Below are 10,372 nucleotides of genomic sequence, written 5' to 3'. Positions count from 1 at the left end.
GCTCTTCTCCCTCTCCCTCTCCACGATTCTCTCTCTGCTTCCAATTCTTCATGTTAATGGTTCTCTGATTCTGCTTGTTTAATTTTGTTTGATGGGTTTCTTGAAGAAAATGCCACTAGTTCCATACGCATGCACAAAACGCCTTTCTCAGTGTGGTTTGTGCTTTCCTTTTGCTATGCGTTGAGTTTGTGCTGTTTCTCGGGGAAGGAGATGTTGATATGGAAACTTGCTTTGCCCGATTTCGCTATTCTTCTGCTACTTCTGATGCGGAATTGTTTCAATCTCAAGCTTCTAATTTCTACTATGCTTCTGGTTTTGTGTCTCTGGTTCTACTTTTGGGATTTGTTTTCTGGGTTTTATATGAAGAAAATGCGGGAACTTTTGCTATAATTCTTCACATTGATCCCACAAAAAAGGGGAAAAAGGAATTTTCATGTCTGGTCTGCACTTTTTCCTTGTTTTCCCGTGTGTTGTTCTTGGGGACAGAGATGTTGCCCGAGTTTGCTCTTCCTCTGTACTTTAGGATACTCATCACTGGCATCACAATCTTCTGCTGAGGCTTCTGCTTTATGGTTTCTTGTTATTCTTATATTTTTTGCATACGATTCTGGTTCTGTTTCTGCTTTTTCTTCAGATTTTCTTCTCTCTTTTCTGCACATATAATTGTTTGTTTATGCTGCAAGATTGTTGCTTGCGAAAGGCTTTATCCGAACCAACTACCAAGCTTTTTGCCCAAGTGTCTTTCTCATCTGGGTCAGCAATTTCTCTTTGCAGGATTAGTTGAATACCGAAAAGGTGCAAAATTGGAACCAGGAAGATGAAGTACGTGCTTGTAACGGGAGGTGTTGTGAGTGGATTGGGCAAAGGAGTGACGGCAAGCAGTATCGGAGTTCTTCTTAAGGCTTGTGGACTTCGTGTTACTTCAATCAAAATTGGTATCTTGTTATTTGTTAACGGTCTTTGTTTACTGTTTGCTTAAGAGGCACTCAATCTCCTCCGCTGAATGAACTTCCAGATCCTTATCTGAACACTGATGCTGGAACCATGTCCCCGTTCGAGCACGGTGAAGTCTTTGTCTTGGACGATGGTGGTGAGGTACAGAGAAATCTGAATTTTTGTTCTACTGTCTTGTCTTCCTTCACGGGATATGTCCGGTTCGAAAGACTCTTAACTTAAATCTTGATGCGTTTGTAAGGCGGATCTTGATCTCGGAAACTACGAGAGGTTTCTAGATATCAAATTAACCCGAGATAACAATATCACCACCGGGAAGATTTACCGGGCAAGTGTTTTTCCATTTCTTTTGAATGCTTTTAGTTCTCTTTCTGCACCAGCTCTCACTAAATCTCACACTTCTTTGTTGTTGTCACAGTATGTTATCGATAAAGAGAGGAAAGGAGATTATTTGGGGAAGACGGTTCAGGTAGGAAGAAGTGTCATTATCTTCTGTCTTTTTTCATATCTTGTTGCCGAGTCAGTGTGAGATAAGCTCTGAGACTGGTGATTGTCTCTGGTCTTGGCTTATACTAACAATTTGGTTGCAATAATAAGGTTGTTCCTCACATCACCGACGCGATTCAAGAATGGATAGAGAGGGTTGCAAAGATACCTGTGGATGGAGAGGAAGGTCCTGCTGATGTTTGTGTCATTGAATTGGGCGGAACTATAGGTACACAAGCAAGTGAAAACAACAACAACAATATCGATGTTCAAAGTCTTTGTTTTTTTTTTCCATCTATCTCGTTATCGAGGAGTATTGTGTTTGCAGGAGATATTGAGTCCATGCCCTTTATAGAGGCCCTTGGCCAATTCTCGTATCGTGTGGGTAAGAATAATTTGCCGTTGGAGGACACTAAACATGGCCTTTATAGAGGGAGCTCCTCCTTTTTCAGGACATGCAACTAATTTGTTTGTGGTTTAATAACTTCAGGCCCTGGAAACTTTTGCTTGGTCCATGTCAGTCTCGTGCCTGTGCTAAATGTTGTCGGTGAGCAGGTAGGTACATTTCATGAAAATGGAGTTGCCCCTCATGCTATTGGTTTTAAGTTTTAACTTAGCTAAATCCTCCATTTCATTGTTTCAGAAAACAAAACCGACTCAGCATAGTGTTCGAGGGCTACGTGGATTGGGTTTGACACCAAATATCTTGGCTTGTCGGAGCACCAAGGTTCTCTCTTTCGACCTCTTTCTCTCTCTCGACTTCATCCATTTCATCAGAAATCCAAGATCTTCTGATACCAAACCAATCTTTCTTTTCCATTAGGCACTCGAGGAGAATGTGAAAGCCAAGCTATCTCAGTTCTGCCATGTTCCAGTAATGACACTAAAAGATTCTTTTTTGTCCCCCTTGTTATTGTGTTAAATCTTGTTTACTTATAGCTGTACTTTTGTTTCAGACTCAGAATATCGTCACCCTCTATGATGTCTCCAACATTTGGCATATTCCGTTGTTGCTAAAGGTACCATTGGATGTTTTGTCATATCCCTTTCGTCTTACAACTTATTACAATCATCACATCAAATCATTTCCCCATAAACCAGGAACAGAAGGCTCACGAGGCTATCTCAAAAGTGCTTAACCTTGACGGGTATGCATTTTTAAGCTTTTTTGGTTTTCGGAATTGGTAACGTAATGATTTTACTATATAAATGGTCCCGAAATGATATCTGTTTATCTGAAACAGTATTGCTAAAGAACCTTCTTTGGAGGAATGGACTGCCAGAGCTAATCTATGTGACAATTTACATGTGCCGGTGGGTCTTAACTCTTAACTCGCAATAAAAAACACGTTCAATCCATAATCTCGATGTCTTTTTTCCTTAGATAGTCCTTTTCTGTGCTTACAATTTATAGGTGAGAATTGCTATCGTGGGGAAATATACAGGGCTCCCCGATGCATATCTATCTGTCTTGAAGGTAAAAAAAACTTGCATGTCGTTTGCTCTTTCGTTCTGTCCTAATGTTTTAGCCGAGATTTCATGGCTCGTTTCCTGTACTGTGGCTTATATTGCATGGTTGAGTTTTCGTGTCAATGAATTTCATTTCATGGCCTGGCTCATGCTTGGTTAATTTTTTAACGTTGGGCAGGCTCTCTTGCATGCTTCTGTTGCTCGTCGAAAAAAGCTCATAGTTGATTGGGTTCCAGCTTGTGATCTCGAAAAACCCTCCGAAAAAGAGGTCTTTAGCTGATGCAATTACATATAATTTACGCATTCAATTTCCTGTTACCTGAATCTGAAAAAGAAAATCGACATATTTCGCAGAATCCAGTTGCATACAAAGCTGCATGGAAGTTACTTAAGGTTTGTAACTTTCGCCATTTTGTTGGTATAGTCTTCAGAAGAGGAGGCCTCAAAGAAACGTGGTTCTTCCATTAGTTGCCATGATTTATCCCGAGTATTCTTCTGCAGGGTGCAGATGGAATTCTTGTCCCGGGAGGGTTTGGTGATAGGGGAGTGGAAGGGAAGATTCTTGCAGCAAAATATGCCCGAGAAAACAGAATCCCGTTCCTCGGTATCTGTCTTGGCATGCAGATCGCTGTCATCGAGTTTGCACGGTCAGTTCTCGGCTTGCACGATGCTAACAGCGCAGAATTTGTTCCCGACACCAAAAATCCATGCATCGTATTCATGCCCGAGGTTCGTTGACTCCTACCGTTCTTTACTCAATAATTTCCCCATACGAAACTTTTTCCTGAGTTCCATTCTTGACAACTTGAGTAGGGCTCGAGAACTCATATGGGAGGAACCATGCGTCTTGGATCGAGAAGAACCTTTTTCCATGTAAAGGACAGCAAATCTGCAAAACTGTAAGAAACCTTTGAGCAGATTCACTTGGTGTTCTTCCTGTTCATCTCATTGTACTTAAAGATTACATCTTTCGGTTCTTATAGATATGGAAGCAAGAGCTTTGTTGATGAGAGACATCGCCATAGATACGAGGTAATGGAGTTGGATCCAAATTCTTCAACATCTGATTACACGGATCATCATTCGTTATTCTCGCTTGGATAATGACAGTAACTTTGCTTCTTGCAGGTGAATCCCGATATGGTTGGATGCCTAGAGATGGCCGGACTCTCTTTCACCGGAAAAGATGAGACCGGCAAACGCATGGAGGTCATTGAAATTCCTTCTCACCCTTTCTTCGTTGGTGCTCAGTTCCACCCCGAGTACAAATCCAGACCCGGGAAAGCTTCTCCGTTGTTCTTAGGTCGGAACCCACGAGAAAAAAACTCCAAACTTTATCATCTAAAATGATCTGAAACAATACCGAAAATCTTCTGACAATCTCTGCATTTCCATATTCAGGATTAATTGCAGCATCGTGTGGAGAGCTAGATGAGCTTCTGCAATCAGGCTCTGTCCACAACCATCACCAGAGTTTGGCCGGAAACCGACCACTGGTGGATCCTAAAAGTGTTGTTTATTACAATGGAGCCGCCAAGAAACCTCCAAACGTGTTGGCCGGCGTAAGATACAACAACGGCGGCTACTGCAATGGCCTCTACACCAACAGATATACCCATGAATGAGAATCTCCTTTTCTTTGCTTAGATCACCGAATTCGTTTAGACTCTATCCGGTTACTGGTCGGAATTATGAGGTTTGGTCTTTTTTACGTAGGATTTTCTCTGTACAGTTTGGTTCAAGATTTGTCGGATTCAGAAACGATCTGAAATCTCTGTTGATTCCCGGGTTTTTTTTAATCAAAAGGGATATCATATGATCGTATGTATTGTCGACCGGGTTGTATTGATGGCCCTCTATGGTAAAAAAAAGCTTGAAGCTTGCCTTAATTTTCAATCTTTTATGCATTTCATTCTTGAAAAGAAATCATTTTTCTGAGCTATTTCTAAGTTTTTTTTTACATATTATCATTGGCCGGAATAGATTTATGAATATCCGGTTTCCCGAACCGGTCGGGTGAATCCAACCCGGGTTAAATTCACATTTAGGCCTTATTAAAAACAGCACACCGTTTGTTGTATATCAAACTAAACAGCGTGTTGTTTGAAGTTAAACGAAACGTCACGTTGTTTTTATCTACTGGCAGGACTCCCAGTCTCACGATAGGGCTTTACTGAAGCCTGAAGGTGCAAGATATTTTCCTGACCAGTTGCTGAAACTCAGTAGCTCGGAGATGCTCGACAATGGCGGTGATAATCACGACGAATGCCTATTTGAACGTCTCTTCCCTGGACGAACGCGGGGATTTTAACCGGAAATCGTTGTTTCTTCATGCCTATTCAAATTATCGGCGAGTCGTTCATCTTAACTCGAAGAGATCGAGGACTAAGGTAATTCTCTGTTTGAATATGAACACGAAGGAGCCATCTTCCGGAGATGGAGTTCTCTCAAGGGAATTTGAATTCAAGCCCAGTTTTGATCAGTACTTGCAAATGATGGAATCGGTTAAATCCGAACGGAGTAGAAAGAAATTCGACAGATTGCTCAAAGATAAAGTTGACGATAACGATGGTGGTGATAGAGTTAGTGCTGATTCTCAGGCACACAATGGCTCTTCTTCGAGAAACTTAGAGTTAGACAGAGATGTAAAAAGAGTAGAATCGGATAGGATAGGTGAACTTTCAGTTGCTGTGTCGAAAGATGAGAGTCTTAGAAGAAGAAAGGTCGTAGTTGATAATCGTTCCTCTGATACATCAAAAAGGAAAGGGAGAAGCTCTAAGAACGAGGAATTGGGTCTTGCGGTTGTGAAGAGTGAAAGCCAAAATCAAAGAATAGCCAGCAAGAGAAATGATTTTGGAGGCGGCAAGTTAACTAGAAGCAGTAGACGGGTTGCCACAAGAGATGATGATAGCGAGGTTCACATGGAAATTCCTGCGTTTAAGTTTTCCGACGAGTCTAGTGAGGTCGTGGACAAGCCACCCGCTTCACGGATGGAAATGGATGATAGAATCGAAAAGTTAGCAAAAGGGTATGTGTTTTACGAAGATCTTGATTTGATTTTTGTTTAAACTTGTTAAATTATCTCGAGAACAGGCTAAGTTGTAGCTCTAGGAGCGTAGATATCAGGTTTTCTGATAATGTAGTATAGCAGATGAAGCGGGGCATTGAATTCGTTCAGATTACATGAAAAGGTTATTTTAGATTTTGGTCTTTGTTAAGGAGTTTATTTCGCTAGGTTGAATGGTGCAGACATCAACCTGCCCGAGTGGCTGTTCTCCAAGGCGATGAGGAGTGCAAGAATCAGATATTCAGATCACACTATCACGAGACTGATCCAGATTCTAGGTAAACTTGGAAACTGGAGACGGGTTCTTCAAGTCATCGAGTGGCTTCAGAGGCAAGAGCGCTTCAAATCCAACAAGCTAAGGTGACTCTTTTTTATCGGTTATTCTAAACAAATTGTGGAGACATTGCAGTAACACTTGTCTCAGTTCTATCAAGAATAAAGGAATGATCTTTTTTTTTTCATTTTGAAAAAGATCTCTGTAATCATTTTGAAAGTCGTAGAAAGCATTTCTTTTAGGAGGAAAAGAAAGAATTGCTCCCTGGTTTCGGAAATGTTTAAGAACGGTGTCATGACAAGATTTTATTACTGTGGTCTAGAATCGTTTATACAACTGCGCTTTCTGTGCTTGGAAAATCAAGGAGGCCCGTGGAAGCGCTTAATGTATTCCATGCAATGCAGGTAAACCCGGTTTCATGCATGTAATTGTTTCCCTTTTTATGAGAAGTATAGTACTCTGTTACGATCCAGGGGCAGGAAAGGGTTCTTTAGCCAGCTGCTTGAAAAATTTAGATAAATTTCCTGTTTTTTTGTAACCAGCAACAAATGTCGTCATATCCGGACATGGTAGCTTATCGTTCCATCGCGGTCACACTTGGACAAGCTGGGCATATTAAGGAACTCTTTGATGTGATCGATACAATGCGATCTCCACCTAAGAAGAAGTTCAGGACACTACTCGGAAAGTGGGATCCACGGCTAGAACCGGATGTTGTTGTTTACAATGCGGTCCGTTATATAGATTATATTCATTTCAAGAATACATCATCTGCATCTCGTAATAATATCATTCATGATGTGATCTATACAGTTTAATACTGGTGCGGGTCTATCCTTCCGTGCAGGTTCTGAATGCATGCGTGCAAAGGAAACAATGGGAAGGAGCATTTTGGGTTTTGCAGCAGTTAAGGCAACAAGGCCAAAAGCCTTCTGCTGCCACCTATGGCCTTGTCATGGAGGTAATGATTAGTTTCCGGCTTGAGGCCTCTTTTATAATTGCGAGCTGAGTGGTGAATTTGGATCCGAGCAGGTGATGTTTTCATGTGGAAAGTACAATTTGGTTCATGAGTTCTTCAGGAAGATACAGAAATCTTCGATACCAAATGCCCTTGCGTATAGAGGTATCTTGAAAAAGAACTGTTGCTCTGTTCTTGAAATGATATCGTTCAATTGTCTCTGAGAGTGTTACCATATATCTCTGTAAACAGTTCTTGTAAATACCCTTTGGAAGGAAGGGAAAACCAATGAGGCTGAACAGGCAGTCGAAGAGATGGAACGTCGGGGTATTGTCGGATCCGCTGCTCTTTACTACGACCTCGCTCGCTGTCTCTGTAGTGCAGGAAGATGCGATGAAGGGCTTAAGCTGGTAATTTTTGTATACCTTTTGAATCTATATCTATATCTTATCAAGAATCTATGCGTTTTTCGAGATAAACCACCAGCTCTAATTCTCTCTGATCCATACTCACAGATCAAGAAGATATGCCGAGTAGCGAATAAGCCACTCGTGGTGACGTACACTGGCTTGATCCAAGCATGTCTCGACTCGGGAAACGTTCAGAGCGCATCCTATATCTTCAACCGAATGGAGGAGGTTTGTTCTCCGAACCTGGTTTGTTGCAACATAATGGTGAAAGCCTACTTACAACACGGGGTTTTCGAAGAAGCTAGAGAACTCTTCCAGAAAATGTCGGAAGACGGACAGCGTATAGAGACCAGATCAGATTACAAGTCCAGAGTATTACCGGACACGTACACATTCAACACGATGCTAGATTCTTGCGCTGAAGAACGGAAATGGGATGATTTCGAGTACGTTTACACACAGATGTTGCGTCAAGGGTACCATTTCAACGCAAAGCGTCATCTTCGGATGGTTCTTGAAGCAACCAGAGCCGGAAAGGTAAATACCGAAAAGCCCATTAGGGTTTTTTTCTTCTTCTGCAGTTTTATGTTCATCAGATAAACTCAGTGCCTTGTCTGAAAATTTCAGGAAGAGGTGTTGGAAACGACATGGAATCACTTGAGGCGAGGCAATTGGATTCCACCGACCCCTCTGATCAAAGAGAGATTCTGCAAGAAACTCGAGAAGGGCGATCTCGTTTCGGCGATATCTTCAGTTGCAGATATCGAAAACGAGGTCGGAGAGATCGAGTTGCGTTCATTTTCGAAGAATGCGTGGTTGAAGCTGTTGAAAGCGAATGAGTCCAGGTTTGGTAAAGATTCAGTCTTGAGGTTAATGGAGGATGTGAAGAAGCTTGTTGCCCGGAGAAGTGAGTCTTCTGGTTCGGTTTTGGAGAGCTTGTTGAGTTCTTGTAAAGAGTTCTTGACGAACAGAACATAACCTAAAGGGACCGTGTTTTGTCTGTATGAAGGAGAAACTATATATATTACTAATTATAATCCTAATGGGCATTAAAATATGGATTAATTAACATTTTCTTAGTGTCAACATATAGTCTAATCGTTATATATACATGTATATTATATATATATATATATATATATATATATAGAGAGAGAGAGAGAGAGAGAGAGATTCCATAGGGAATAAACAAAAATTAGACAAATTGGAATGTGGATGGTGAGCATGTTAGAACAGATGGGCAAATTTCAATCATCATCAGCTGCACCATGCAACGACACCTACTACACTACTAGAAAGTAGAAACCAGTTCTTTTTTTTATATATATATATATAAGCATTTAGTTTTAGTATAATCTATAAAATATTTTATTTTAAATAAATATTTTCATTTTGAACTGTAACCATTGGACACACTATAATAACGTCTTGTTGATTTTATAATGCCGATTTTATGGATTCTGTATAGATTTGGATTCTTCGAGATGATTAAGAAAAAAATGGGATATAATGATTAAATTTCAAACCAATTAATCTTATTTTTATGCAAGTGGATTAGTGTTCATATTTGATATTTCGTTACAGGAGTTTGGCATCCTTCAAGCCATCTAGTTTATACGTTTAAACTTATAATAAAAAATAGAAATGTAATAATGCGATATTAACCGTACACTTTAAGGTGATTTTTTGAACACAAATAAATGTATTTCATTTAATTTATATACAATAATAAATTATAAACGAATATCAGTTGACAAAAACGACGATTGTAAGATTCATATGTGATTGTAAATTCAATATCACTAAATTGTTATTCGTGTTTTATTAAAATGTTATTTTTTTTAATAATAAATTATTTTATATACGTTTTTTAAAAAATGATTTGACGTAAAAATCATATATACATATTATATTTTTAAAATTAAATTAAATGAAAAATTTGGAGAAAAATCAAATATTAAAAAAAAAAACGGAAAACAGGTATAGTCTATGGTAGGGTTGGGCATTTCGGTTCGGTTTTTTGGAACCGGACCGAACCGAACCGTTAAAACGGTATTTTTTTTGATCCGAAATCGTTGTTATTTTCCGAACGGTACTATTTTTAGAGAACCGAATTTTTTCGAAATCGAACCGAACCGAACCGAATTTTAAAAATTCCGAAAAACCGAATATTTTTAAAGGAAATCTATCATTTTTTAATAAAATCCGGAACCGAACCGAATCGAACCGATACCGAAACCGAACCGAACCGAATATAATAAAAAACTTGATTGATACCTATTTTTATAAAACCGAAAGGACCGAACCGATCTATTCTATCCCAAATCTAAACCGTTTTCCGAAACGTCCACCTTCTAGTCTATGGATTTGATGAACGGGGAGTTAACCGACAGAAGAGGGGGAGGCGGGAACAGAGCATTGATGAGGTTCGCACTGTACGATGTCGTTTCAGAGATTTAAAGACCACAACGCTTACGTGTTCTCTCCTCATGGGTTTCTTCACTTTACTGGGCCCCACTCTCTTTTTCCGTTTCCATTTTTTTTGGCCTTTTCACTCTTTAAGCTATAAATTCCCTCTTGACATTTAAATTAAAAATTGGATTTGAGGAGGAGTGTAATAATAGCATAAATATACAAACTTTTTCGAATTTTTATTTCGAAATGCGTCTCATAAAATTATCGATGCTTACGCAGTTATTACATCATAAAATCTTCTGATTTTTATTAAATATATATCCGGTAATGCTTGTATT

At 39.6% G+C, this 10,372-nt stretch overlaps 2 protein-coding genes across 3 annotated transcripts in view; both read left to right on the top strand.

Moving 5' to 3' along the window:
• The window catches only part of LOC104812695 (CTP synthase-like), a 5,647-nt gene extending 841 nt beyond the window's left edge, over positions 1-4,806 (top strand). Inside the window, exons 2-21 of the mRNA XM_010539981.2 lie at positions 775-935; positions 1,016-1,095; positions 1,196-1,282; positions 1,373-1,423; positions 1,552-1,669; positions 1,769-1,825; positions 1,931-1,995; positions 2,084-2,167; positions 2,264-2,314; positions 2,397-2,459; positions 2,542-2,588; positions 2,685-2,754; positions 2,855-2,917; positions 3,089-3,178; positions 3,265-3,303; positions 3,412-3,639; positions 3,724-3,809; positions 3,894-3,942; positions 4,039-4,213; positions 4,312-4,806. Of these exons, the coding sequence (XP_010538283.1) occupies positions 818-935; positions 1,016-1,095; positions 1,196-1,282; positions 1,373-1,423; positions 1,552-1,669; positions 1,769-1,825; positions 1,931-1,995; positions 2,084-2,167; positions 2,264-2,314; positions 2,397-2,459; positions 2,542-2,588; positions 2,685-2,754; positions 2,855-2,917; positions 3,089-3,178; positions 3,265-3,303; positions 3,412-3,639; positions 3,724-3,809; positions 3,894-3,942; positions 4,039-4,213; positions 4,312-4,535 (1,845 nt within the window). The 5' untranslated portion in view covers positions 775-817 and the 3' untranslated portion in view covers positions 4,536-4,806. The remainder of the gene's footprint in view (positions 1-774; positions 936-1,015; positions 1,096-1,195; positions 1,283-1,372; positions 1,424-1,551; positions 1,670-1,768; positions 1,826-1,930; positions 1,996-2,083; positions 2,168-2,263; positions 2,315-2,396; positions 2,460-2,541; positions 2,589-2,684; positions 2,755-2,854; positions 2,918-3,088; positions 3,179-3,264; positions 3,304-3,411; positions 3,640-3,723; positions 3,810-3,893; positions 3,943-4,038; positions 4,214-4,311) is intronic.
• Positions 4,807-5,073: 267 nt separating this feature from the next.
• LOC104812694 (pentatricopeptide repeat-containing protein At1g30610, chloroplastic) lies at positions 5,074-8,690 on the top strand. 2 transcript variants are annotated; one of them, XM_010539980.2, is made up of 9 exons: positions 5,078-5,938; positions 6,146-6,337; positions 6,574-6,655; positions 6,794-6,982; positions 7,099-7,212; positions 7,284-7,374; positions 7,462-7,619; positions 7,725-8,156; positions 8,247-8,676. In XM_010539980.2, the coding sequence occupies exons 1-9, from the start codon at positions 5,154-5,156 to the stop codon at positions 8,595-8,597; spliced, it is 2,394 nt and encodes a 797-aa protein (XP_010538282.1). In that variant the 5' UTR covers positions 5,078-5,153; the 3' UTR covers positions 8,598-8,676. The 2 variants fall into 2 exon arrangements, with proteins under 2 accessions (XP_010538281.1, XP_010538282.1); XM_010539979.2 differs by having other exon boundaries at positions 5,074-5,938; positions 7,462-8,156; positions 8,247-8,690.
• Positions 8,691-10,372: the final 1,682 nt, after the last annotated feature.

The sequence above is a fragment of the Tarenaya hassleriana genome, unplaced genomic scaffold, assembly GCF_000463585.1.
Source record: "Tarenaya hassleriana unplaced genomic scaffold, ASM46358v1 Cleome2, whole genome shotgun sequence".
NCBI lineage: Eukaryota > Viridiplantae > Streptophyta > Magnoliopsida > Brassicales > Cleomaceae > Tarenaya > Tarenaya hassleriana.
Note: the sequence above shows the minus strand (reverse complement) of the source record. Positions and strands in the feature narration are given on the sequence as shown.

Coding starts and splice junctions, on each gene's coding strand:
- LOC104812694 (XM_010539979.2), top strand. CDS start 5,154: ATGGCGGTGATAATCACGACGAATGCCTATTTGAACGTCTCTTCCCTG. Junction 6,656..6,793: donor ATGTATTCCATGCAATGCAG/GTAAACCCGGTT, acceptor TTTTGTAACCAG/CAACAAATGTCGTCATATCC. Junction 6,983..7,098: donor ATGTTGTTGTTTACAATGCG/GTCCGTTATATA, acceptor CCTTCCGTGCAG/GTTCTGAATGCATGCGTGCA.